Source organism: Gavialis gangeticus, unplaced genomic scaffold, assembly GCF_001723915.1.
Source record: "Gavialis gangeticus isolate Ggan-Ray unplaced genomic scaffold, GavGan_comp1, whole genome shotgun sequence".
Classification (NCBI taxonomy): domain Eukaryota; kingdom Metazoa; phylum Chordata; order Crocodylia; family Gavialidae; genus Gavialis; species Gavialis gangeticus.
The window spans coordinates 12,275,786-12,303,316 of NW_017729005.1; the positions used below are offsets into that span (position 1 = coordinate 12,275,786).

Here is a 27,531-nt window from a genome sequence, read left to right on the forward strand (position 1 = left end):
CAAGCCTCAGCTTTCCTTTACAGGTGTGGCTGGGGTCTCCATGGAGACCAGTCCAAGCCATGAGGGCAAGGGCTGCTGGGAAATGGAGTCTGGCAGCCAGCAAGAGGCAGACAATTTCCCTGCCTCTGATTTAAAAGGCATCTTTGAAACCTTCCTGGACAACTTAGCATTAGATTCTGCAGAAACTCCATGAGCCAGAGTTTTAGGGTAACTCATTCCAAGCATCTCACTATCACCTATTTCAGACCCCAACAAAGTCCTGTAAGACTGAGACAAGTCATGTACAATATGTACAGTTATCTAACTATACTTCATCAGGACCTTTTGAAACAACTAGGAGGCTGAGAGAAATACAAATAACATCTAAGATTCATGAAAACAGATGAGCCACTCTAGTAAAAGTGGGGTGGGCCTTGGCATCCCAACTCCAGGCTGCTGGCATGCTGACATCTGACACCTAAAAGACAGCATTAGTGAAGCCTACATCCTGGCCATACGTTTCCTCACCTTTATAACAGCCCTAGGAATGGTAGATGTACAGAACTGCTTGATTGTATGGTTTCTTTTCTGTTACCACTGTGTATCAATAAATTTGCCTATTATCGAATGGAAAGGTCGTAGTCGGTCCGAGGGTTGAGTAGCCCCCACCCGGAACAAGGCAACTGGGTCCTAAATCCAGAGCCAGCACTTGGGTTCACATTACTTCACAGGTTAAATATGTTTGGTCAGTGTTGTCATTATCTAAATTAAAACAAGCCAGACTGAATTACCCAACAAATCAGTAAGGCTGAAGTACAACCCTGTTTGATAGAAGAAGAAATAAAAATTTTAAATATATAAAAGAGACTAGCTTTGGAAGGAATAAAGGAAATAAGTTATTTATTTGCATTTAAATTTTTTTCTACATCTTTGGAGAAATTCTTTGCTTTAAATAAAGGTTCAAACAAAATAATCACAGGCAAATCATGTGGAGTATGCATAATTACTTTTCCACCAAAGAATGACGACCGTGATTTAAGCCAAAGACTGAAAATCTACACAATATTAAGCCTTCAAAGGACTACATCAAGCTTACTACACAGCGCAATACACAGGTGTGTCATTTTTACACAATGTTATGAATGGCCAGTGTACTAAGCCTCCTAAAAACTCTGTTAATGTTCTTTCCTAAAATAATATTCATATTCTTTCAAGTAATATTCATTGCTTTCCCTAATGACATTTTTAAAGGAGCTATAAAAGTAGCCAAGGACAGGAGATTCACCCCTCAAGCAAAGAAAAAGGGAACAGCTGCATTTTGGTTGCCTAATTTTAGTCATGTGGACAGAGCACGCAATTTCAGTTTTCTTTCTTGCCTGCTCATTCTCATTTAGCAGTCAAATACACCATCAGGTATACTGATTATATGTCAACTATGGCATTTCATGAGGAAGTCAAGTCAAAAGAGCAACTACTAAGAACAACAGTCCCTGGGACAGCAAAAGCCAGAATTTCAGTTTGCAACAACTTTGGGTCCCAAGTGCCAAGAAGTTTGCTCTTGATGTAGTTTGCTATGGCAGAAAATGATTGTTCCAACCAACAGAAAGGTTTAACTTTCTCCAGTACTTACATTGGGAATGGAAGAATGCATCCTATTATACTAGCAAATCAAATTCGTACTACTAAAAGCACACTTTACCAAAACACACACATGCACAAAGGCAAGTCTTCGTAATGGAAGGAAGATTTTCCAACACTGTTCCCCATATCCACAAATAGGTTCATATTTAACCTATGAACAACAGTTTACATTTTGGAAATACGAATTTTAAAAAGTTTTTTTGTAGAAGAACTTTCCATTACAGTTTTGACTGCTTTTGAAACACTGATCTGTTCCTTAATAGAAGGCAGTTAAGATGCTTTGACCACTGAATATTCTTTTCTTTTTTTCAAGAATAAATAATTCCCGAATTTATAGAAGTTGGGATGATCTATGCTAACAGTATTTTCATTTTTTAAAATTTCAGGCATTTGCAGGCAATAAGAAATGTGCAAACACAAATTAGATGAATGTTTGATAATATTGAAATGACATGTCCAGATACATATAGAAATGAAGAAAAATATCAAACCTACAAGTCTTCACTTCTTAACTCTATTTGACAGTTCCAAAAATCTTAAAACACAACCATAGGAACTTTCTGCCCCATGTCTGGTCACTAAAGAAATTGAGGTTAACCTTTAATTTTTAATGTCACCTGCAGCCAGCGACTGCTTTTGCTAATGCAAGTGACAGATAAACAGAAAAACACTCCCAAGATGATACACAAAGCACCACACACCATAAGTGCATTTTTATTTTTATACCAACTCAATTTCTCAAATGGATAACCAATGTTCCTACTAATTTACATTAGGAATTGAGTGAGGCATGAAAATTGTTCTGATGCAGAGGCTCTATTTCTTTAATTTACTGTATAGTACACACTACTTCTACAGCAGGTCTGGCAACACGATGCATGCTTAAAGAATGCACACAAGTTGAACACATGTATATACATTTAAAAACAGATATCAGGAAGGATTTGAAATGGTATGGAACACAAAAAAAGGTTAAATGGAATTAGTACTTGTCATGGATTTGAGTGCAACAGTTTTCCAAAAGCTGTTCAGATCGAAAGATGTTTGAAGGTCTTTAAACACATAAGTTGGTGCTTCACATAGAGCAATACCAACATTGTAAATGGTATGGTGTGAACATTTCCAGGTTTTCAAATGACTCTTTAAAAATACCTCATTTGTGTCATCTCATTATTTGCTCAATTTTTCCAAGTTAAATATTGCAAATATTGGGGTAGCAATTAAGTTAAGGCAAAATTAGGAAATCTTTGAGGAAGAAACAAACTTCTTTTTAAAAACTGCTTTGTTGTTTACGTGAGAAGAAGTTTTGAATTAGATACTGAATCACACTACTCTGAACTGCGCCACACAGAGGGCACATACGTGCAGGATACATTTGGGGGAGGAAAATGCAGATAAATTTGTATCGAGGCTGCCTCTGTTCCACCAATTCCATGGAAAATAAACTATGATAGTTAGTGCTATTCATAACCTATAAGGGCTAAGAATTTAATTTTTTTTTTTGTTTAAAACGATTATATTTTAAGTGAGAAAAAATGCAATAAAGGAAGCACATCAAATGTGGTGGCAGTTTACAAAGACTGGACTTAAAGCAGCTTTGGCCACCTACTGGAAAGACATGATAAACTAATAAATCAACATGTTTATAGATGTCAGAAGTAGAACTGTGTGCAAAAAATGTTTGCTATCAATAAAACCAAGCAAACTGAACAGGCTCCTAAAGAACAGCATAAACAAAACGATCCAGCTCAGCAGTGACAGGTGTTTTTTGAAGTATAAACACAACAGCCTTTCCCTTAAATTGGTATTCCCAGAACATTCTGCAGTCAATACTATTGGGATACGGCCCAACCACTAGAATAGGGGTGTCCAGCCTTTTTGAATGTGGGGCCGGATCATGAACTTTTTAAATCACCCAGTGGGCTGGCGAGCCATATTCAAAGACCTCACAGGAAGCGGTATTACATCACCCCCCCACACACACCCTTGGAAACTAAAGTACAGCGTTTACTTTCATTTCCCATCACAGCACCTCGGGCCTCAGAAAACAGCTTGTAGGGCCTCATGGCAGCCCGCAGGCCATATGTTGGATAAGCTTACACTAGAATAATGGAAGGAACCAAATTAAAATTTCTGACACCAAAACCTTGAAGTACAGTTTGCATCAAGACACCAAAAGTAAAAATACGGCAAAGAATTAAGAGATTAAAAGTAAATTTTGCTAGAAAAATCTTTAATTGTTGATTTACCTTACATGGATAATGCACTAAGACGCTCCAGATTCCTTATGAAGATTTGCATATAATGAAATAACAGAGCTGACAAACTGAACTCTTGGTTCAGGTCAGATAAATATTTTATAGGACCAAATATAGAACAAAAAGTTGGGGAGGAGGGGCAAGAGACAAAGGGACAGTTTTGACCACCGAAAACTGTGTGTACTTTGCTCAGTATAGATTTAAAAGCTCTAGGTTACAAAGTTTCCCTTACTCCCCCGAGGAAACTATTCCAGAGTCTAGCAAATTCTGTGATTAAATTATTTCCCCAACATTTGCCCTACACCCTCCAACTATATATTGATTTCCTTGAATGTCTGGATTCTTCTTTCTGCATTGCTAGTTTACCAATAACTTTGTATTCTTACATTTATCACCTAAAGGAATAAGAAATAATTAATGAAAGTTCATGTTACAAGCACTAGTAGTGTATGCTATGGATAGTTATAAGCCTATCACACAAAGGTGTTATTCTGGAGTTCTCAGCAAATTTGACACATTGGTCACCACCTACAGATAAACAATTAACATTTATTAATAAGTTGTTTTAAAGATTACCAAAGTGAATAATTTCTCTCAAAATAAAAAACACATTAAATACAAACAACAATCCGATCTTTTTAATGGGAAACAATGTAAATGTCTGCATCTCTGAGGGAAAAAAAGGCAAGTTGCTCTATTCAAAGAGTTTATCTTAGGAAGAAAAACATCTAGGCACTTGCAAAACAGGGGAGGCACAGGACCAGAAAGGGACAGGGCTTTTGTAGTATATAAGCCAGAAGAACTAGAGCCAGAGTAGGGTCCTATCTGCAAGGCACGAACATGAACATAGGGGTAGTTGGAAATCACAACTTAAACCCTTAAGGCGAGTAAGGTTGGGAGAGTTGATCACCTTAGGCTCTTCAATCTCTGAAGGCAGCCTCCCTTTGCATTAAAGTTCCATAAATGTGTGACAGGTGAGAAAGCAAAGCAGGACCTTGACAGACAGAAGAGAAAGCAAGCCTGGGCATCACAACAGTCCTCAATTGCCTAACCTGTTGCACACAATTACCAGGGATCTACTTAATTCTCAGCTTCACAGATTTCATGGATACCATGAAATCCAAAACTGTTTGCAACTCTCCCCCTGCCCCCCCCCCAAAAGCTTAATAAAAATAAAATGCTTGCTCCCCAGTGGGAGCCAGCAGTTCTCACTGCCAGGAGGAGAAGCCACCAGCTGGAAGGGTAGCACAAAGGGTAGCAGACAAGATGGCAGCTGCCCCCTCATGCCCTCCCCCCCAGGGCCTCTCCAAATCAGGAACTTGGGGTAGGGCTGCTGCAAAAAAGTGACCACAGAATTAGAACTATGCTGTGATCAACCTGCAAAAATTGACAAGTACCCCCACTATTTAGGTAGATCCCTAACAATTACTTAAGGAAATGAACTAAGGATTTCTATATACATGTAAATACATGAATATAGAAATACATATACATCAGTAAAATAGCTGTTCTGAAATAACCTATATGCTGTTAACTGAACCTTGCCTTTTTTAAGTGTATCAACATCATCTTGAACACGCAATATCAAAGCAATTGCTTCCAGTTTCCAAAAAGGTGCCGTCTCAGTCAACCAAAAATCAAAATATGTCATTTTAGTTGCAATATTTTTAAGAATACTAAAATGGTTTAATCACGAGCATGCTGAGTTATCACCCCAGTGTTAAACTTGAATTAGAAGTGATACATCTAGTTATACAGGGCTTACAATACTCCCACATTACTTACTAATAATATAAATGAATGGTATTTGGACAATCTGATTGCTATTAGCCTGTCACTAAAGTATGTAATGAAATACAGTTTTCATATTATGAAGTCCACTTACCACAATTGCTTCCTATAACAAAACTTGATAGCAGTAAAATTTCACCAATTAAGAAAAAAATACATATGACTATTGGCTTAAAAAAAAGAGTGAAGAATCCAGCTTCTCTCTATATAAATTCTCTTTAAAAAACAAAATATGAACCATTTATTGTACTAACCTAATTCCAATATGAGGTTTTCCCCCCCATTCAACATGGGGAAAATGAAGGGTCATTTTAGAATCAAGCATTGAGCAAAAAATGCAGTACTGGAAGTCAGTGCTGGGCCCTGCATTGCTCCCTGGCCCCGCACGGATTCCCTCCCCACTCCCTGGCTCCATACAGATCCATAGAGCAGAACAGGACCCAGCATGCAGTGGTGAGAAAGACAAATGGAAGGGAGGACAGGTGGCAGGTAGGCAAGGGGCTGAAGTCAGGCTATCCAACTCCCTGCCTCTTGCCTCCCCACAGCTTGCCCCACTGTCATTGTTCCCTTTGCTACAGCAGCGAGGGAAAGACTAATTTAAAATGACTCTGCACTAACTAGATTCGATACATGGAAAATTGTAACAAATTTAGAACTCTCCATGTAAAAGAATCTTTATTTTGTGGGGGCGGGGTCTTCCTAAAATCCAAAGTCATTTTGAATTCAGGTAAATATGATGGATAGTGACCATATGTCCTACTGTTGGATCTATATCTTCCCCCAATTCCTCCTCCTATTTATTTTACTTCATCTGAAATTAGATTGTAAGAAAGGAACTATGACTTTATATCTTTATAGAAAGCTTAGCATAACTGGGGGAAGCAGTCAAAGAAATTAAGGTATTTTATACTCATGCATCTGGAAATAGTGCAAGTCCTGCTCTGGACTCGTATCAAAGGCCATCCCCAAATTGACACAGCTCTCAAAGGGTACCAGTCCATTCACACTGGGAAAAACAAAACATAACTGGATGTGATGCTAGCTGCATCACTCCCATCTGTGGCATGGTCTAAGAAACTCATGTTTCTTAACCGAAATAGTCCAATAAGCTGTTAGAGTTAGGTAGTCCTTCCTTCTTAGTACAATGGAGATTTGATTAGGATCTCTGAGCACAAAGGTAACAACAAAACTTTTATTCCATTAAATATCATAAAATAAGATTGCTAATAGATTTAGTTGACTAGAATGATTAAGATGATCGGTATGCTAACAAGCTCTCTCTTACGTAGAGATAAGAAATGTCTCCATGACTGATTTCAATGATCCTCTCCACAGTAGGAGCAATAAGACACTTTTGAAAAAGAGGTGATGCAAAGAAATTATGAATTTCCACGTCTTCCCCCTATCTCCACCCCCTCTTCACCTTCCTCTGTCTGGCTCCTGAACCCTTTTCCTTAAACTTTATTTGGAATCAGGCTAATATCCACACTATAACACAAGTGCCACCACATCCATAGATAGCAAGAAGCACTTTGCTGCCTCAGCCTACAGACATCAGTTATTGGGAAGAGAGAGTCTGGTTCACATCACACCCTGAACTGTTCTTAAAATCCATTAATATCCAGAATCAAGATTGGAGTTCTCAACTACGACTTTTTTCTAAAATAAATGGGAAACCAAGAAAGATTTTAAAAAGTGGGTGTTCTTCATTTCCACATTTTTGAAATGGTTAAAATTCAAAAGCTATGAGCTACCATTTCCAGTGTTAAAATATTGAATTAGATGTAGCTTTGGAAAAACTGAAATAAAAAATTCGAGACTTAGAGAGAATGAGTAACAGAATTATCACCAGAGACTAAAAGATATGCATTAATAAGTTACTAAAACAAACAGCAGCAATGAATATGGACTTACAGCAAAACTTAGTCTATGACAAGATATTAAAACATAATTTATCTAGGAAAATAAGAGTTAAGAGGAACCCGACTACACAAAATAAAGGCATTAAGTGGCTGGAGACAGACAGGGACCTGCCAAATAGGAAAATAATTAAATTATACTAATGGAGAGTTTTCACCAAAGCATCAGGTATTAGCCACTTCTAGAAGCAAATTATAAGGCAAAATCATTCAATGGCAAATCATAGCGAGCAATTCCACCTAGAATTCTACCACAAAAAATAGTTCTTCTATGATAGTGGTTTTCTACCTTTTCTCATTTGTAGACCCATAACAAATTTCAAGTGGAGGTGTAGACTCCTTTGGAAATTTAAAATGGAGGTGCAGACCCCTCTGAATTGTAAGTGCGGGTATTCACATATTTTTGATTAACCATAGTCATCTTTTGCCAGCCCTTAGTCTGAAGACCACAGGTTGAAAGCCACTGTCCTATCACAAATTTTCATTTGTCATGCAGTTGTGACAATACACAAAACCTGAAAAGCAAAGAATGGCAAGAATGCTGCTATATCAGTCCAAACTAAGAGCAGATCCTTGGTAGTTGGAATAACCGTGGGCGTGCCTACACATCACTCTACAACGATGTAGCAACACGCTAGGTCACCATGCAGGGTACTATAGCAATGTAGCAATCACATGCATCTACACCCAACTGCCACTACATCGACAAGCTCCCCAAGTATAGCAGGCCACTCCCTGGGTATAGCACACCACTACAGCGACATAGCAGCAAAATCTAGCTGTGCGCACAGTGCCCATACTGCACCAGGCTTTAGTACTTCCAGAACAAAGTACTCAAGCACAGCGCTGTAGCAACGTCACTGTACAGAGACGTGTAGGCACACCCTGCAAGTAGCAATTTAGAAGATAAATATGGTGTTTACGTGAAGGAAGATAAATATAGTAATACTGTTACTGAATAGACTAGGTATCTGTATCTGGGGTGGCTAACCTGTGGCACGTGCCACAAGTGACATGAGCTACCTCTGTGTGTGGCACATGGCAGACTGGGAAGTAGGCATGCAGCACAGTGGCAGATAGAGTAGGAAGTAGAGACTAGTGCGTAAGATTGGGTTGGCGAAGGAAATTAGAGAGTGGTACTTGGGGAGGATACAGGACTTAATTTGTGGCATGCCTGCCAAAAAGTTTGACCCCTCCCCTTTTCCACTGATCTACATAAGCTATATTTTGTCATAAACAAGGCGGTTATATTAATAAAGAGTATTAAACAGTTCCAATATTTGGCTACCTAAGAGTTGTTCAGATAATCTCTTATTTAAGACTTCACGTGCAACATTAAGCAGGCTAGGCCTACTCAAAGAAAAAAAAAAACATAACAAGGAAGCTATCATTCCTTTGTTAATTCCATTTTTAATTTTTCCTCCCTTCCCTGAAAAAAAAAGAATTTTATAAAACAGCATAAAAGCACCTTTTCTGAATCAATTAGAGAAGCCTTACAGTACGTATATAACCGTCAGATTTTTTTTTCCATCAAGAGATGATGTCCCAAGCCCTGCATGCATGGTACTGGATTCAAATTCAAAGGCATTTAATTAAGAATCTTTCCACTAATGTTAACAGACTCTGTACCTGGCTTTAGTTTTGAAGGTCCACATATTCTATTTTCACGACATCTGTCAGTCAAAATTCTACAAATAGCTCACAAAAATGAAAACCTAAAAATATTAAAGCTATTATAATGCCAGACAAAGTGTTTACAAAATGAGAAGTTTCACTAAGCAGTGCACTACTATGTGGCATATTTCATGTTTGGAATTTGGATACCATGAAAAATGGAAGTCAAGAAGTGCCCAAGGATGCCCCATTTCTATAGTTTAGCAAGTACATTTCTTCCAGTGTAAATTCATGAAAGAGAGAGACATTTAAAATGCCAGAAACAGAGTAAGATACTCACTAGTGTAGGTCTATTAAAGCAGTGACTGCAGATACTTCTGCTTTTCAACAGTCTATTATTTATATGACAGAATGAAGATCTGAAAACATGAAATATAGCCTTAAATTATTCACTTATTCTTTTCACAAAAGGAGAAACCGTCAATCTAACACTAAAAGACTTCAAGCATATTTGTAAAGGTTTCAGGAAAATTGCCTTATTTATCAAAACTTTATCCCCCCCGTTTGTTCATTAAATACTGTAGCTTTGCATTAAGGTCAAACAGTGTCAACCAATTACTGTTGCTGGAAAAGTCCTACTTCCTTAATACCCAAAGTAACCACAATAATACAGTGAATTGTTTTAATAGGCAAATTGAATGCTGTTTACCCAAAGTACATTTCAACCATAAAAATGTATTTTAAGGGCTTCTATCAACAATCAATTATAGTACGATTTATTATCAAGGCAGCACTAAACATGATTCTTCCTTGTCTACTTAAATGCCAGGCTTAAAACAAAACAAAACAAAAAACAACACAAAAAAGCCAACCATACCTACTTTAGCATATTCAGCAATATTCTCTTTCAGCTTATAGAAGTAAAGTAAAAAATATTACATGACCTAGAAAACAAAACTGAAATGTAAAAGCCTCCTTAAAATGTAAAAACATGGCATTTTTAAAGAAACAGGATGAGTCTGATATAAACATTTTGACTTCAATTGGGGGAAAAGACACACAGCAGAACTGGAAAAAAAATACCTACATTTTTACCCTTCCCCAATTTTTATCTTATTTTCAGGATGCAAGCTTCTATCTTGCAAGGCATCAAACAGAACAGGAGCTTGCATAAACAAACTTCCAGGATGAACTTTAAGTGTCAGGCCACAATTTCATTAATTTAAACACTGGATAGAGTTGTGATGTATCCAACCACTCTCTTACAAGAGATTTAAGTGGTATTTATGTTATGCAGGGTAGGTAAAGAAGTGTACACACTATTATACAGGTAGTACACTCTTCTTGTTTTATAGCAAGTCTCATGCACACAAAACTCAAGATAGAAAAAACAGTTCTATACTTCAGGCCTACCCAAATTGTGATTATGTGGACTTTGTGAAAATCACAAAATTGGGTGATCTCTACAAAATCTGGAGGGTGGGGGAGGTGGGGGGGAAAATAATAAAAATAAAATGCTGGCTCCCCAGTGGCTCAGCAGCAAGGGGTGCGGATGCATAAGACAGCCCTCTCAGCCAACCAGTGGCAAGGGGTGGGGTCATGTAATGGACAGCACTCCACCAATCAGCAGTGGAAGGGGGAGCACATGGCCCCTGAGCTACAGGCATGAAAGGGAGCCTGCCACGATGACCCCTTGAAAATGGAGGCCAGCCATGATCTGCCCTTGAAATTGGCTGCCACCACCTCGAGTAAAGTAGCCCCCTATCTATACTTGATTCAACAACAGGAAAAGCTTACTTTCCCCTCTCCCTGAGCCATGCCGTATGTAGCCCTTGGGAATTTTCTGCCTACTAGCTTACTATCAACTGTGTTTTCAGAATAAAACTAGTATACTAACCCACAGTCCTTTGTGCAATGTGATGGGAAATGTAGATCAGAAAAGTATCTTGCATGTTGATGAAACCTTCCATGTGAAGTTAAAGAAAAGAAGCTCTGGGTTTTTTTTGGTTCTGTCAGCCCCACTGGATAGCACTAACCGGAGGTGGGAGATATGGAGGTGGGTTACAAGATAAGGAACAGGCTAGAAGCAAGAAATGCTGTTATAATTATAGCTGGGAACACAGAAATTGTTAAAGAAAGTCTACTGTATAATTACATTTGAGAATTTAACAAGATGCCCAGAGGCTGGCTTGCAGCTGTCAGGAACTAGTAACACTAGAGGTCTGCTTGCAAGGCAATCCCTACTGTAGCTTATCACACCTTCCTGTATTTAAACTGACTTTGATCAGGAAAAGGAAGGCCTCTACTCAAATCAATAAGATTATGTCATACAAGAGATTATACTCTATTCTCAACAAGGTGTGTTTATAGATTGGAGAATTGTTTTAAAGGAGATCAAATGCAAACTTAGTGCCCCTTGTGCTAAGTTCTAACTACCTTAATTATTTGCCCACTGAACAGAGTGTTTGGAGGATTCTTTTTTCTGCGCCATGAAACAGTTTTTAACTATTTAGATGCTTGTTCATTAATAAAACTGGTACGCAGTTATACTTTTTTTTAATGCCAAGTCATAGTGCTCACCGCTGGGTTTTCTGACCAAGTCCAAAAGGGAAATGCACAGCAGAAGTGAATAATTTAAAATGAAATCAAACTGAAATGCACGTTCTATTTATCTATCATGTACATTTTAACTTTTATACACATACATATATATTCAGTCTGTGCGAATAGGGAAGCATTTGATTCAGATTCGGCCGATTCAGAGGACAGTGATTCGATTCAGAGTTCAGATCACTGTCCTAAATCAATTCAGCCGAAAATCGGCTTTGGAAGATTCAGTGCTGATTTGGTGATTCGGATCAGTGGGGGAGAGGCAAACCATGGGAGAAGCCGCTGTGGCTGCCCTGCCCAGACCCATCCCCTGCCTGGTCCCAGCTTCCAGCACTTAAAAAAAAACCCACACTCACCAGCTGTAGCAGCGGCTGTGGGGGCTCTGGGGCCTCCAGGCAGAGCCCCACCACTGCACAACCCCACACTCTCCAATCAACCCCCACCAGGCCCCACCCCTGATGGGCCCCCCTGCCTGACCCCAGCCATCTGGGAATCAAAAAAAACTGCACTCACTGGCAGCAGCAGCAACTGCAGGGGCTCTGGCACCATGTGGCAAAGCCTGCCCCCCCACACAGCCCCTGCTCCCCAATCTTCCCCCACACCCAGCCCCACCCCAGATAGATGCTGTGCGTGGCCCCAGCATCCCAGCAGTTGAAAACAAAAAACAAAAAAAAGCCCCACGCTCACTGGCTCTGGCAGCGGCAATTAGGGGCCTCTGGGCACTCATGGCAGAGCCACCCCCATGCAGTGTGGGGCAGCGATGATCACGGTAGCTGCCCCATGGCATGGGTGAAGCACAGCTCAGCCAGGTGCTTTGTGCTGTCTGAGACTTGGGGCTGCTGGGGCCGAGTGCTGCCGGTCTCTGGCTGACATGTGGCGCTACCCCAGCTCCCACACAGAGCATGGCACCCTGCCAAGCCACACTGCACCTGCACAATGCAATAGCTGCTGCATGGGTGCCAAGAAGGGGGGAGGGGTAATCCCCACTGCCCCATGCTGTGCAGGGAGGGGGGGGGCTCTGCCACAAGCCCCCAGAGCCAATGAGTGCAGGGCATTTTTTTTTTTTTTTTGTGCCCGAGGCTGAGGCTGGACAGGGCAGCCATGGGGGCTTCTCCTGCAGCTGTGCCTCTGCCGCAGTGGGGATTGCCACAGGGGCTATCCCTTGCTGCCATTTGCCCAGCCAGCATGGGGGGGGGGCATCATGCAGGCGTGGCTGCGCCTGTATCAGCACTGGGAGCAGGGGCTTGCCAGCTGGCATGGAGGGCCATGGGATGTGGGGACGGCAGTGCTGGGAGCGGGGGCTAAGCCCTGCTGCCATTTGCCACCTTCTGCCTGAAGTGAGCCGTGACCACATCCCGCCCTCCCCTGCCCCAGCTGGGCAAGTGGCAGCAGGGCAGGGCCCCCACTCCCAGCACTCCCGTGTCCACATTCCGCATCCCCTCACCCCTGTCCCCACATAACAACTCTCACCTTGGTTGGGCAGCTTGTCCCAGCCCCAATCCCTCTCCCACACCCCTTCCTTCCCCCCTCTCCCAACCCTAACAGACATACCAGCTAAAGACAGCTGTCAGCTGCTTGTTTAGTCTATGGCTGAATCTCTGAATTGGTCGAAATTTTCTGAAGCAATTCAGATGCTTCAAATCGATTTGGAGCTTTTACTTGGTCTCCTCATTCAATTCAGAGATTTGGTTCCCAAATTGGGCTGAATCTCCTCCAAACTGAACCAGCTACCGAAACTTTCAACAGCCCTAATATATATACATACATATACATATACACATATACACACATACACGTGTATCTGTCCTTGGATTGAAAACTGAAGTCACGCCACCGCTGAAAAATTAATACGCCAAAATGTCACTTACAACGTACTGATATGAAATTCTTTACTAACTTATTAAAACTTCTAACGTGTTTTAAAGGGGATCTGCAATATTAGGCCGATTGCTTCAGGCAGTTTCATTCATCATATTGAGTAAAAATGCATCAAAGACAAGATTTCTTCTACAACTCACTGTCATAACTTATACTCAATACACCATGCTAGAAGCCCAGAAACAGCATTTTCTATGCACCCTGTTATCCTAAATCCAAAATACTGGCCTCAAACAGCATACAAAGTCTGGATACAAAATGTTTTTACTATACTATAATGTAACAGATCTGCATACAATTGATGAACATTAGGAAGAGGTCAGACAAAACAAGCAATTCTTGTGATATGAGCACTCAATATTATTGTTATGAAAAATCTGTTAATACTTAAATCCTTATATTATAAAGTGTCAATACAAGTTCCTTAGTCTACCAGATTAATTCTTCCTTTGATCTTCTGGATATACTTAGCATTTAAGAGAGTTTAAAGATCTCTTTTAAAGATCTAATCCTGCACTGAAGCTTAGAACTGTTACAAGTGGTCTTGAAGTAATCCTGCAGCCATGATGGTCCAAGAGATATGCACAAGGCAATGATATTTTGTGGTGATTTTTTTTTATTATTAGATCAACGGTATAGTTCAGAAACATCTTAGACAAGCTTTCATGCACAAGGTACCTACCCTCAGGGGGAAGTAGGGGACAAGGCAACACTGCCTTTACTCAGCAAGGACACTGCAGCAGAGAAATAGACTGTATCTTTTAAAGAGCCACCCAAATACTAAAATACAAAAATAAAACCCCCACTGATTACACACCTTAGGCTGTTACCTACTATCCCACACTTGAACCAATAAGCAAGATCAAACAACTACCGTTTATACTTGAAAAGGATCAGACCACGCTAAAAATATTCCCTATCCCCACCTCCTCATTCCTGGCTTTCAAAACAACCCCCTAACCTCACCCAACTAATTATCAGAAGCGAACTCGCCCTTCCAATCAGATATCAAATGCAACACAACCCTGCCTTAACAAGAAATGCAAAACCTTCACTTTACCACCACAATCAACAGCCCCCTTACCCCTACACCCCCCCCCCCCCAACAAAATCATCAGAATCCATAGATCCTACATAGGTCTATCCCAGAATGTGGTGCATTTCATCTAGTGTACCAAATACCCTCATCCAAATTATATGGGTGAAACTAGACAAAAAACAACACCCCAGAATTAAAAAACACAGGAAAAGGATAAAAGGACAGAAACGCATGAACTGGTGGTAAAGAGGTTTAATAGAATTCTGAAAATGTTGCTGAAAACTTTGTAAATCAGTACCCATACAACAAGAATAAATGTCTACCCTAGTTGCTTTGTTTTTATCAAAAAGTTCCTCAAGAATCCACCAATTTTTTCCCCTTTTGAACTGCTGTATGGGAGGAGGGTGATGGGTATATAGGACACCTCAGCTGAACCTTGTACAGAAAAACAAGCTCCAAGCAGCCTGGAAGGAGACCTTTGAAGTGATCAAATAGTTAAACGATGGGAAGTCATACTGCTATCACTATGACAAAACACCAATTTTTAGCCACAGTGCCACAGCACCCTGGAGTGCCTTAAGATCCTTTTAAGGGTGCAATGCTATGTTAGCATTGTTAGCTGTGTAAACATAATCCACAAGGCAAACCCAAAGTTTTCAAATATGCATTCACAGTGTCAAAAACATTTTGACTGATTACAAATCAGATTTTTGCAACAGAAGAATTGCTTCATTAATTTTTCTGTCATCAAAAAACAAGCGAATAAGAGCTGGAATCTTTCAAGGGGAACCTCAAGGTTCCAAGGGGAACCTTAATCTTCTAAGGCAGGGTTATCATGTAGCTATGAAGAACACGACAGGCAAGGGTTGGTCTTTATTATGTGTGGACAGTGGGAAAAAGCCAAGGATGACCCCCTGTTAGATCTGACAGCACAGGCAAAAGACAGCTTGACACTGAAATTCATCCCAATCTGACAAATTTAACCTGTCACAGAAGTCAGAAATCAGAGAGCTAATACAGGCTACCAATAGCTATCCTCCAGCAATCTGATGCACACTAATTTAGCTGTTCACCAGGAGGTGATGGGGCACAAACTCCCTATCAGGTGTTCACCTTTCAGAGCTACAGGGAAAATAGCCCAGAACTCGGAAAAGGAAATCAAGGAAACGCTAGCACTTGGAGTCATTTACAGTTATCAGTCTATAGGCCTCACCTATGTTATTGTGCCAAAAGAGGACTCAATTTCTGTGTGGGCTACCACAAGCTTAATACTGATACCATGTATCACACACTTACTTAAACAATGCATAGAAGAGACAATATTCTAGGCAAATTTGGAGATGACCAATAAAAAATAAACTGTTACCAACCAGATAATGAATTTTCTGCTACATACAAGATGATTAAAATCAGATCTTGGTTTCAAGTGTGGCACTTCCTAATCACATGTCACTTAAAATTTGCACACACCTGTCTTGGCTTTTAAAAATGTCACTAGGTAAATATTCTCACCTGCAGCAGATGCCTAGTATTCTTCTGGCAAGCTTAGCCATGGAAAGCTTCTTGTATATAAAATACATATTTAGTTTTCTAGTCAATACTAGTTATTAAGCTTCTCTAGAACGGGTGATTGTATATAGAATATTATACTAAGATATAGCATAGAATATAATATTATATAGGATATATAGTATCAAGAAGAAAACTAAATAGGAATTCATAAACAGACCTCCCCTGAAAACCTGGTATTTGTTTGAAAGGATCTACAATGTAGCCAACTCCTGAATATAGGCCCTGGATTGCTAAAATTACCAAGTTACAGGTTCTAGAACTTGTTAATACAATACAGATATACATATAAGCACATATATTATCTAAATGTATACACTATATATACAGCCAGGAGCTGTGCAGGCAGGGTTCATGGTCAGGTGGGGAGCTGTGTTCAGGGCCAGGGTCTTGAGGCAGTGACGGCACAGGGCCAGGGCTGGGTTGGGCTGTGATCTGCTCCCTGCACACCCCTGTCCACAAAACCCGTATCTGTCACAGAGGTGTGCAGGCAGCAAATCACAGCTCTACTCTGAGCCCCAGACCTGTACTGTCTCTGCCCCACAATCCTGCCCTCACCCTCCCGTCCCACTCCTAAACACTGCTCCCCAACCACCAGCATACTGCCCTATCCCACATACAGAGTTTTGGCAAGCTGGTGATGGAGTGGGCTGGGTACTGACCCAGGATGCCACAGCTCAACAAAACTCCTCATGTGGCCCACAGGCCCACATAATTGCCCACCCCTGGTACATATCCACTACATGATGGATGAGTAGAAATCATTTTCATTGACAATAAGCCTACTTGGCCTATACATATTCATAACAAAATAAGACCTCAAATATCTTTCTGGGGTGGAATGAAGTTATTCTGTGGAATAAGACTGCACTAAAATACAACACCCTTAGGGTACATACAGGCATTATATTTAGATTGACCTAATCATGGTTAGGTCGAGCTAAATGATCCTTTGCACACCTCCGGGATCAGGCCAATTTGGCCACACAAAAAAAAAAAAAAGATGTGCACAATTTAAGTCACCACTGAACTTTAACCAAGAAAGGTTAGCCAGCTCCGGAAAAGATGCAACCATCTCACCAATGCCTGCACATATTTGCAGCATAGTTCCCAGGCTAGGACAGTCTAGCTACTCTCCCTAGTCCCTGGGCTGTGCTATTTCACTCTCCCCCCTCAACCCGATCTTGACTGAGCTATTTTTGTTGCCCCAATCCCCTCCTGGGCCCGCCAACCTACCCTGGATGCACCAAACCCTCCTGCAGACACACTAGCCGCCCTTCCCCCAAACCCATGAGCTACTCCAACCCCCTCTAGTTACTTGTATCAGCTTCTCCATACAGCTCCCAGCAGCAGCAAATAGCTGTCCATGCCCCTCCCAGTCTACATTTAGGCAACTTAAAGCAAGCCACATGGATATCAACAGATGCAGCAAACAGCTGTATGTAACATTACGTGGCTACATGTTACTACACTGTGGAGAACTACATTGAAACCACCTCCCAATCAGAGACAGACAGATTCCATAAGGATAATTTATAAGTGCTGAACACAAGCAAAATCATCATGTTTCTGATGGACAGGATTAGAAATTCAAACTGTTTGCGGGACCTGAACAAAGACACTGCGCCATTTCACTACTATGTTTATACAAAAACTCATTTCAGGCATACCTGGAGGAGGTATGGGGGTATACCAAGCTAACTTTACAACAAATTAATGTTAACCATATTTAGATGGTATTTCAAAAAGGCAACTTTGGCCACTAAACCTAAAAAGCAAGCATTTTGTGCTTTTAGTATTTATTATCTTATACCTACATTAGAAACAGTGATACATCTTACTCAGTCATTAAGGCTCAATTAAAAATCATTTTAAGAGTGGCTTAGGTTAAAAGAAGGCTAGAAAAAGCTTTTAAAGAAACTATTGTACCTACACGCTTATTTCTTTAGATGCAAAAATATTAAAGTCATATTATTTGAACATTTCAGGAAGTTTGACTGTTTCTCTAGAGATGCAATTTATAAACAGATACACATTTCAGCACTTATGAAGGATACATGGGCTTGGAATACTGGAGGCATTTCAGTTACTCTAAAAAGTTCTCAATTTTTCAAGATCACTTATTTTCTTGCAAAATTGACGTTTGGAAAGTTAAAGGGCATACAACTATCTATAGTCAGACTGTAAAGTATATGCAAAACAATAAAGGCAAAGATAACTTTACTGGTCTGCAGCACATGACATGCAGTAGACTATTATCATAATAAATGGGAAAAGTGGGTGAGATTCTGTCAGCAGTGAGGTCTGGAAAAAAACATCTTCATCAGAATGACAAATGTATCTTCTTTAAACAAACAGGTCATGCTGACATTCAAAACCTACAAGTTAAATAATTCTCCTTTCTTATACTTGTTCTCTTTTCAAGTTAAGTTTTTGCTTATATGCTACAACATTAATTTAGAGATAAATACTGTATTTAAATGTTTAATGTGAAGTTAAGCTGCAAATATTCAAAGGCAAAAGCCTAATAAAAATAATTCAATATTTTCTGCACTTCTGACAAGTCATTTTACCTATGCAGAATGCAACCTTTGATTATTAACAGTACAACCTAAGACGACCACATCAGGAGCCAACTTCTGTTATAGACATTCAACTGTCACAAAGCACTTGAAAGTGCTTCTTTGTAGCAGACCTGCAAGCCATCAGGTCCTTGTGGCTCTCACAAAGTCTAGTGGTAGGCTGACGTGTTCAAGCTTCAAAAGTAATTTTCTTAGAGAAGAAGGGGAGGAAAAAAGGCAACTGAAAATACTGAAACAAAGGAATCAAGTTACAATCATCAATATCTAAGCATCTCATTTTATTGACCTTTTTCAATCTAGGTATCAATTAAAAAAAACCCCATCACAATGATAGATGACCTAAAAATAGGTGAAGAACACATCTATGGTGAAATTATTTATATTTTCAAAAGCTGATCATGAGTTGTTTTTTATATGCACATTTGCAGGCTTCATCAGAAGTTCATATTGTTACTCTTAAGTGAATTAATCCTTCTCTCACACCAGGATCCCAGAGGATAGTGCTAGATGCGAGTCTCTGCCATAAGGATATTCTCATTGTGGTGGTAAACTTCTCATCTATGCTCTGTTGAGGCTCTTAGGAGGCTAGGGTAAGGAAGTATAGATTGCTGCATTTTTCACCCAGAAGACCAATGCAAATGTTTTAATATCCCCCAACGCAGATATGGGTACTGAATTTACTGTCTTTTTCAAAGTCTTAAAGAGAATGAACTAGTTGAATTTTATTCAAATGAAGCAGAGGTGTGGTAGCAAGCTGACCAGCGCAAAAGTTATTCTTCCACTTAGGAGGCACCTTCCCACAGTGTTGTTCATGTTTGCAAACTCAAAATGTAACTATTCTATTAATTACTGCTGGACAATCACCTTTCAGGATTGGTCATTATGACCTTCAGTTCTTTGCATTTATTTATTTTACTCTTTAAAAACTTTATTATACAAATATTGAAAACAAATGGTGAAAGTGCAAAGGTATGTTGCCGTCTCAGGAGCCAAGTATAAAATGCTTGTTAGCAACAAAACACACCACATTACTGGAGACCAAAACCTCTTCCCCCATGCCTCATGGGGTTACACATGCAGGACGAGCTGTCTATCTTCCACCTTGCAGAGGGCCCCCTTGATGCCACACAAACTGGCCCATATTTTGTTGTAAGGTGAAGTGCTCAAATTTAAACAGGACAGACACCCAGACCAGGAACTGCATGAGTTGGAGGGTGTCATCAGAGCTGGCCCCTTGCAAGCTGCTTTCTGTGGCTTTACAAAATTGCTATGTTGGTCTGGCCCAGCAGGAAACTAGCTAAGCAGATCATGCTTCCCTAGGCCATTCAGTATGGGACAGAGAAGATATACACAACCTTGGAGAAGTCCAAATCCAGTGTGCAAAAGGATGCTGAAAGCAGCAAAGAGTAGCTACAGCTGGGAAGCAGTCCAGAGAGTCTCCACCTCCTCCTCATAGAAAAGGAAGGCTGCTAACACCACCAGGTCTAAGTCGTAAACAAAAATGCCCATAGCCAGGACCCCGTGCAGCAGCCATCATTGGAAGTCATTAGTTTTCTTGGCCAGGGGTTTTCAACGTTTTTGGATTAGTGTACCCCCAGAGGCCAGACACCTGGGGGGGGTGGCATGGAGCCAGATGTGGAGCTGGGGAGGGGGGAAAATGGGCAGGTGAAGTACAAGCTTCTCCCGCCACTCGCATTTGGTGCCTGCGCAGCATAGTGCATGGCGGTGCTCCATCCCAACCCGCGCATATCCCCTAGGGCCTTCTCAAGTACCCCCAGGGGTATGCATCCCCCCAGTTGACAACCCCTGCTCTTGGCAATGGGTAGCTTGTGCAGGGTGCACCAGGCTGGGCAGGCTTGCTCTGGCATTGCTGCTACTAGGCACTGCCTCCAAGTCATGTTACGAAAGGTAGCAAGGACACGGATATAAACCGACTTTGAGTGTCCATGCGTAAAGAGCCTTCCCAGACAGGATCTCAAGGCAGGCAGATCCCAGCCCTGTTCTCAGTGGGCACATAGAAGGTCAGCCAACCACTCTCATTGGTATTCACAGCCAGAGAAACAGACTGTAATAGAAAGGGTCTGTGTAGCATGCTGCCACTGGAGAGGGCTTGTTTTATGGGAAGGTGGTCTTCTAGGGCGACACACACACTGGTGGGGAAGGCATCTTTCACTTCATTCAAGAGGTGCAAAGTAAAACAGCACAGACCCAGTTGGTTAGGCATAGCTGTGGCTGACAGCCAAGTGAAGTGAGCTGAGTCAAAGAGACGGATCAGTTTGATGATGTGTGACTGGAACACAAGCAGTGAGGCTTCTAGAGGCAAGGGAGAATTAAGGGTGCTGGCATGAAAAAACTAAATGTTTTAGGACTGTCGTTTTTGAGACCACACCTAACTAACTGCCATAGCTGAAGAAAACCAACATGAAGGGGCTCCATCCCAACATAAAGAGAGATTGATTGATTTAGGAGTCCTTAACCTTTAGAATGATTCACGAGATCAAAATATTCCAAACTATTTTGCCTAGAAGGCATGCAGAATAGTTCATGTTTTTAAGATGGACAATGAAAAAGCAGATGTATAGGGAAAGCAGAAAATTTCTATTTAATTCTACTTCTGTGGTGTGGTTATTTTGTGGGGCTGTGCTTTTGATTTTTTTCAAACAAAAGAGAGTAAGGTGGCACTAAAGACAAACTGGCTCAGAGAGCCACGAGCTTTCATATACAACAGCCTGCTTCATCAGCTGCTATAAATTTTTATAGTGACTGTATTGTGATTTTGACAGACTTTCAGAAGCATCTAGACTAGAAGACAGAGGCAGGGTCAATTTGGGGATTCATGGGGTATCATGTATTAGTAAATCTAATTTGGGAAAAAAGGTAGCGTTTCATCTATCTGTTAAGCTGCAGTCATTTTTTTAAATGCCACTGGGTGCCACTGCAGGACACAAGCACCCCAAGTGTCCCTCCATGGGTGTAGGGAGTCCCCACACCAGACTCTCCCTCACACCCTGCCCAGCTGAGCTCTGTACTCCCACCACCCCCCCCCCAGACATGGGCTCCATGCTGCTGCCAGCCCGATACTCCCTGCTCCAACCCAGCTGTAGCTCCCCCCCACCCCTGCTGCTCAGAGCCAGCGGGTCACTGGGAAAGGCAAGCAGTTCCCACTGGGATGGCTGCAGCAGCATCAGCCACTGCCCCACCCAGAAGCTGCTGCTGGCTGAGCCAGGCCTTTCCATCCACAAGGGTGGGAGCGAGGAACAACAGGGTATGTGTTGGGGGGGGGCAGGAGGGTGTGTGTATATATATGCGAATGCCTTGCTCCCACCCTCATGAGTAGGTCTTAGCAGGGCACAGTTTGTTGGTGGGTGCCCATGGGCTGGATGAAAGTGCCTGGCAATGTTCCCATAAGCGTGCTGCCTCAGTCCATGAGTGTGCCACCTGGGTCTGGCATGGGACACTTATTGAAGGGGGTTGAGGATTGGGCCCAAGAGGCCGGGGGCCAGAGGCTGGAGCCAGGGGCAGAAGCTGGGGTCAGGGGCTGGCGCGGGCTTTGCCAGCTCCAGGGAAGTGCTCCACTCCCCCGCATCAGGGCTGGGGAATAGAGCGCTTCCCTGAAGCCCGCAGAGCCCGCACCAGACCCGCACCCCAGTCTCCATCCCTACCTTGCCACACCTCAGGGAGGAGCCGCTGCCTGCCCAAAGTGAGGCTCCGCCAGCTCCGGGACACCGCTCTGTTCCCCCGCATCACCTCCAGGAGTGAGGACGCACGTGGCGTCAGGGCCGGGGAGCGGAACCTTATTTGGGACAGACAGCAGCTCCTCCCTGAGGTGTGGCAAGGCAGGGGTTGAGGCTAAGGCAGGGGGCTGGCACGGCTCCGCCAGCTCCAGGGAAGTGCTCCACTTCCCGGTCCTGATGCCATGTGCCTTCTCGCTCCCTGAGGTGAAGCGGGGCACTTCCCCAGAACTGGCAGAACCCGCGCCAGGCTCCCGCCCCCACCTCACCTAGGAGCTTACCTTCAGCTCCTCTTCCAGGTTTGCGGCCTTGAAAAGGTTGTGACACCAGACTTTTAGTTGTGTGCAGCTGCGCACACATGCACCTTAGAGGGAACCCTGGTACCTGGTGGGCCAAATCCAGCCTGAGGGCCATATTTTGCCCACCCCCACCATACATATTCGCAACCCTTGAAGAAAAAAAAATCTGAGACTGTATCTTCCTTCAATAATTATTAGAAAAGAATATAGATAAGTAGGCAAGGTTAGAAACATGGATTTCATAAGGTGTTATCTTTTTTTGGATTAAGACCTGATGAAGAATGTCTTGCATTTGAAAGCTTGTCTAACTATCCAAGCTACGCAGTTAGTCCAATAAAAGATATCACCCTAAGAAATCCTTGCTTCTCACAATTCCTGGACTGGATAAGGTTAAGTTCTTGCTTCCTCACAATAACACCGGATAAGGTTAAGTACTTCACAAGCTGCGCGAGGCAAGTCTTTAAGGCTTTAGATGGCTAAGTCACCCAGCTGACAGAAGATAGGTAGTGCAAAGTGAGAAGCTACTTGCAGAAATTCTCCAACAGAAGCAGCATGCTTCAGACAAATCTCTAGACAGGAGCTAGAAGCTGCATTTAAAGTTAGAAGTGCAGGGTAAGATATCATAGTCTATTTCCTATGGCTGTGGTCTCATATTTCTGTCTGTTTCAACATCCAGTTACTGTTTATGTGATTTTTTTCATCCTTGTGCTATTTCAGAAAATGCCAAGGAACAAGCAAGCATGAAGAAAACCACCGTCACTAGGAATGGTTTCTTTAAGTAAAGACTACAAGCTCTCTCTAATAAGGCTTAAAACATCTACAAGTTCAGCACTGCAATGCCTAACTTTTAGGTGCCAGGCCCCAGAGTTGAATGCAAAACCCCAGAGTTTGGCACTTAGAGCCAAAAACAACAACAACAAAAAAACCCATGCCAAGCACAGTGGTGTCTGGATTCCCATTCCTCTTTGCTAGAGCAGAGGTGCAAGAAGGTAGCTTTGCATCCACGGTCTGGAGTCCTCCCTCAAAGCAGATACTTATAACTACTCTTCCAAAGAATGAAAAATAACTCACTTTTCCTTTAGCCAGCAGTGGTGTTCTCTTTCTGTAATAATGTAGTTTGGTTCAGCCACTCAAGCAGTGAGAATGAAGGTCCAACCCTCACCTTAGCACTGGGGGTAGGTTTCAGTTCTTCCATCTCCCTCTTTCCAGCACAGTTCCCTAACCAACAAGCCATGTGCTAGGTGAGTGGGGTCATTCTCCATCCACCTGCTGAAGCTGTGCCACTATGAGGTCAGGAATTCAGGACTTGTGCTTCCAGAAGAAATATGCACTAAAGGGAGTAGGAGCATTCTCCCCTATCAGGTTAGGGCACTTTGGTTCCACTTTCTTCTCCCAATACCATTTATGCATTTTTCCTTAAAAACCTGTTACTGAACAAAAATATGTACACGTCATAAAAAAATTAAGCACACTCAGGAGTAGGAACCCAAGATTCCCTTTACCAAGCCAAGGGTTCTAACAATTAGGATAGGTATGATCTCTTTTCCTGGCTCCCTGAATCTTAAATTGAATTCTACATAGTAGAGAACAGCTTCCACAGAGTGGTTTGTGCGCCTCTCCTATAGTTGCAAGGACACTGCACTGTCTAGGGAGGCTGGAGTAGTCAGTTTGAATGTCCTTAGGCTGGGTGTCACATCCAGTGCTCTAACATTATGCTTATTATATAACAAAGAGAAGGGATACAGGCTCCATATTTCTATGTTATTAAGAATACAGCAGCTGCAACTACATTTTGTGAAGAGCTTAGTTTGGCTGGGGTTACTAAATTTGCCCTGAGCACATCTATAAAATTGGACCCCTTTGGAGAATTAAGCAATGCTTCTTATTTTCTGGAACCCAAGAAATTTCCAAGCAACATAGGGAGGCAACTAGTGAGTCAAAAGGTGCTTCCAGGGCTAGGTGACTGCTGAGAAGTTGCAATTTTTTCCCCATCACAATTATGTATCAAATTGCCTAAAGTCACCAGATTCTGTTTTGGTTCCGATTCTAAGGGCATACAAATCAACATGTTGGTGTGGACATTAGCATTGTCAGCTTTAATGATCTATTATTCAGTTACAAAAGAAGTATTTGCTACAGCGATGAGGACAATATAAACACATTTCCCTATGTTACTTTCTGAGAAGTCTGTGGTTTATTACCTACCAAAAAAGGGAATCTTGGGGACACAATCATTACAAACTGAACAAAAATTGATTGGGTATCTACTCTTGTGGCCCTCTCTCAGACTGTTAGCTTTGAGGCTGAGATCATCTTTTTGTTCTGTGTTTCTATAGTACCTAACATGGGGTCTTGGTCCATGACAGATTCCTAGGCAGTACGATAAAACAAAGTATAAGCAGGCAGGGCATCTACACATGCAATTAATGCACACGAATAAACTCTAGCACTTATTGTTCTGGAGTTTTGTGCTCCTGGGTGTGCTGTTTGAACATGGGGCTGGGAGCAAATAACTACAGAGCATATTGCTCTAGAGTTTATTCGTGCACAGCACATTGAGTCCTAGGTTGCTCTAGCTGGGCTCAGGTGTGCCGTGTTTCAGTGCTTCAGTGTGGGGCTAGACAACCCCAACCTTTGTGCACCAGCCAGCTAGGCAGCATCTGCACATGCGCTGCTGCACATGAAAACACTCCAGAGCAGGCTAGTCTTTGTATTTCCAAATATTTACAAGTACTAGCCTGCTCCAAAGTTTATTAATTTCATGAGCCCTTAGTAAATGTCCCTGGTTTATTTACTGCACATCTAGTTTATTAATTCTGTGCACTCCCCGCAGTAAATGTCTCATGTAAATTGGAGTTTGAGTGCCTCCATGTATGTATCCAAAAAGTTTAACATACGGTTACATTTTAAACGTAAGTGAATATAAATGTGGTCCTAGAAAGTTCTCATTTTGAGTAAGCATTTAAGACCTTATAGTCCAGTAATGATGTATCCAGATCAAGATCAGAAGAATTCCAGCTACAAAGAAGGAGTATTCCCTAACAGCAAGAAAGCAGGAAGAAAAGCAAACCAAGCCTAATTTGAGATACTGGCACTGAGTTATGAAAGGAAACTGGAGTAACCGATTTCTTAAAATGCATAGTTAAATTTTCCTTTTTTTCTGTAAAAAGAAAACAGAAATAGGAAAGAAACTATATATATTAAGTATTTATGCATGTTCCTTTGTTTTGAGAGATCAGCAAAGCAGCTCCACTACTTTTTCTGTAGAAAATAAAACCTTTTTTAAACATAAAATTCTCTGCAGAGTACACCTCACAACAGAAATAGAGTAGATATTTTCCTAGTCTGCAGCAAAGCTTAGCAATCCTGCCAATATGTTAAATTCCATCCCTTCTCCCAGTCTCCTCACCCCACATTATTACTATTTTTCCAATCACCTTTTCTTAGGCATTAAAAAATAAGCATGTGTTTTATTGGCATCTACAGCCTAATCCATTTATTTTTGTTTTACTTGGTAGAAAATAAATCACATTGCTATGCTCTATTAGTGGACAAATGTTCTCAGTTAATCAGTTCTAAAGGAACTTATTTTGACATTTATTTATGATCAGTAGAAGTAATTAATCCACCGTTTTGCAGACATGAACCAATTCTGGCTTCAACTTAGGAAAAAAAAGTGATAAATTGTCTCTTCACACCTGAAGTTTTGGCACAATGGGAGGTTCTTAGCCATTCTACCAATAACTAGAGATGCACCGATACATTGGTCCATATCATATTGGCACTAATACAAGGAAAATCAACATTATTGGCAATTGGCTTTAAGTGGATATGGCCAATAATGTTGTCGATAAATGTCACGTGCATGCACACAGCCACAGGACACATGGGGCCAGCCCAGCAGCTTGGAGAGCAGCATCTGACTGGTAAGTCTGTTGCAGGGGAAGGGACATGGAGGGGCAGATCAAGGCCCCCACGGTGAGGGAGCAGGATGGACCTGCACAGTGAGGGCAGGGCACAGGATGGAGCTGCTCATCTGGGAGTCCGGGATGGGGAGGGCAGCTCCCCCTGCTGCATGCCCCCAAGGAGAGGCATAGGGGTGGGGAATGTGCTCCCTGGATGTGTGCACGGGGTGATGGAGAGCTGCTTCTACCTGCTCAGAGCCAGGGGTGGCACCAGACTCTTCCCAGCTTGGGGAGGGCTAGGCTGGGGCTGTGCTGAGAGGGTGGCCTACAGCCCCTCCATAGTCCCCCCCCCCAGCACTGCCACTGCCCACTCCAAGCAGAGCCCTGGCCCAGTCCCGCCCCTCTATGCCAGGAAGAGCCTGGCACCGCCCCAGCCCTGAGCGGGCAGCAGCAGCCTGCCATCACCCTGCACACAGATGTGGGAGGAGCTGCCCCGCCTCCCCACACCCCCAGACCAACTGCTCTGTCCTGCACCCCACCAGGCAACACCAACACCTGCCCCAGCCCCAGTGACCCCCCCCACCATGGAGGCCTCAATCTGCCCCCCCCCACAGCTCTTCCCTCCTCCCACCTCTTTCCTTGCCCCCAAACAGACTTTCAGCCAGACGCTGCTCTCCAAGCTGCTGGACTGCATTCTTGGCAGATCGGTAGCAGCC

General features: G+C 42.1%; 1 protein-coding gene across 5 annotated transcripts in view; it reads right to left on the reverse strand.

The window, feature by feature from the left end:
• Window positions 1–27,531, reverse strand: part of TBC1D5 (TBC1 domain family member 5) — a 659,444-nt gene that overhangs the window by 517,422 nt on the left and 114,491 nt on the right. Inside the window, exons 1-2 of one of the 5 annotated variants that reach the window (XM_019508679.1) lie at window positions 20,141–20,404; window positions 9,543–9,621 (exon numbers count right to left, since the gene is read on the reverse strand). The exons of 1 other annotated variant lie outside the window; for it this stretch is intronic. In XM_019508679.1, coding sequence (XP_019364224.1) covers window positions 9,543–9,621; window positions 20,141–20,190 — 129 coding nt within the window. In that variant the 5' untranslated portion in view covers window positions 20,191–20,404. Of the gene's footprint in view, window positions 1–9,542; window positions 9,622–11,099; window positions 11,174–20,140; window positions 20,405–27,531 lie in introns of those variants that run through there. 3 more of the 5 variants (XM_019508681.1, XM_019508682.1, XM_019508684.1) reach the window with 3 other exon arrangements.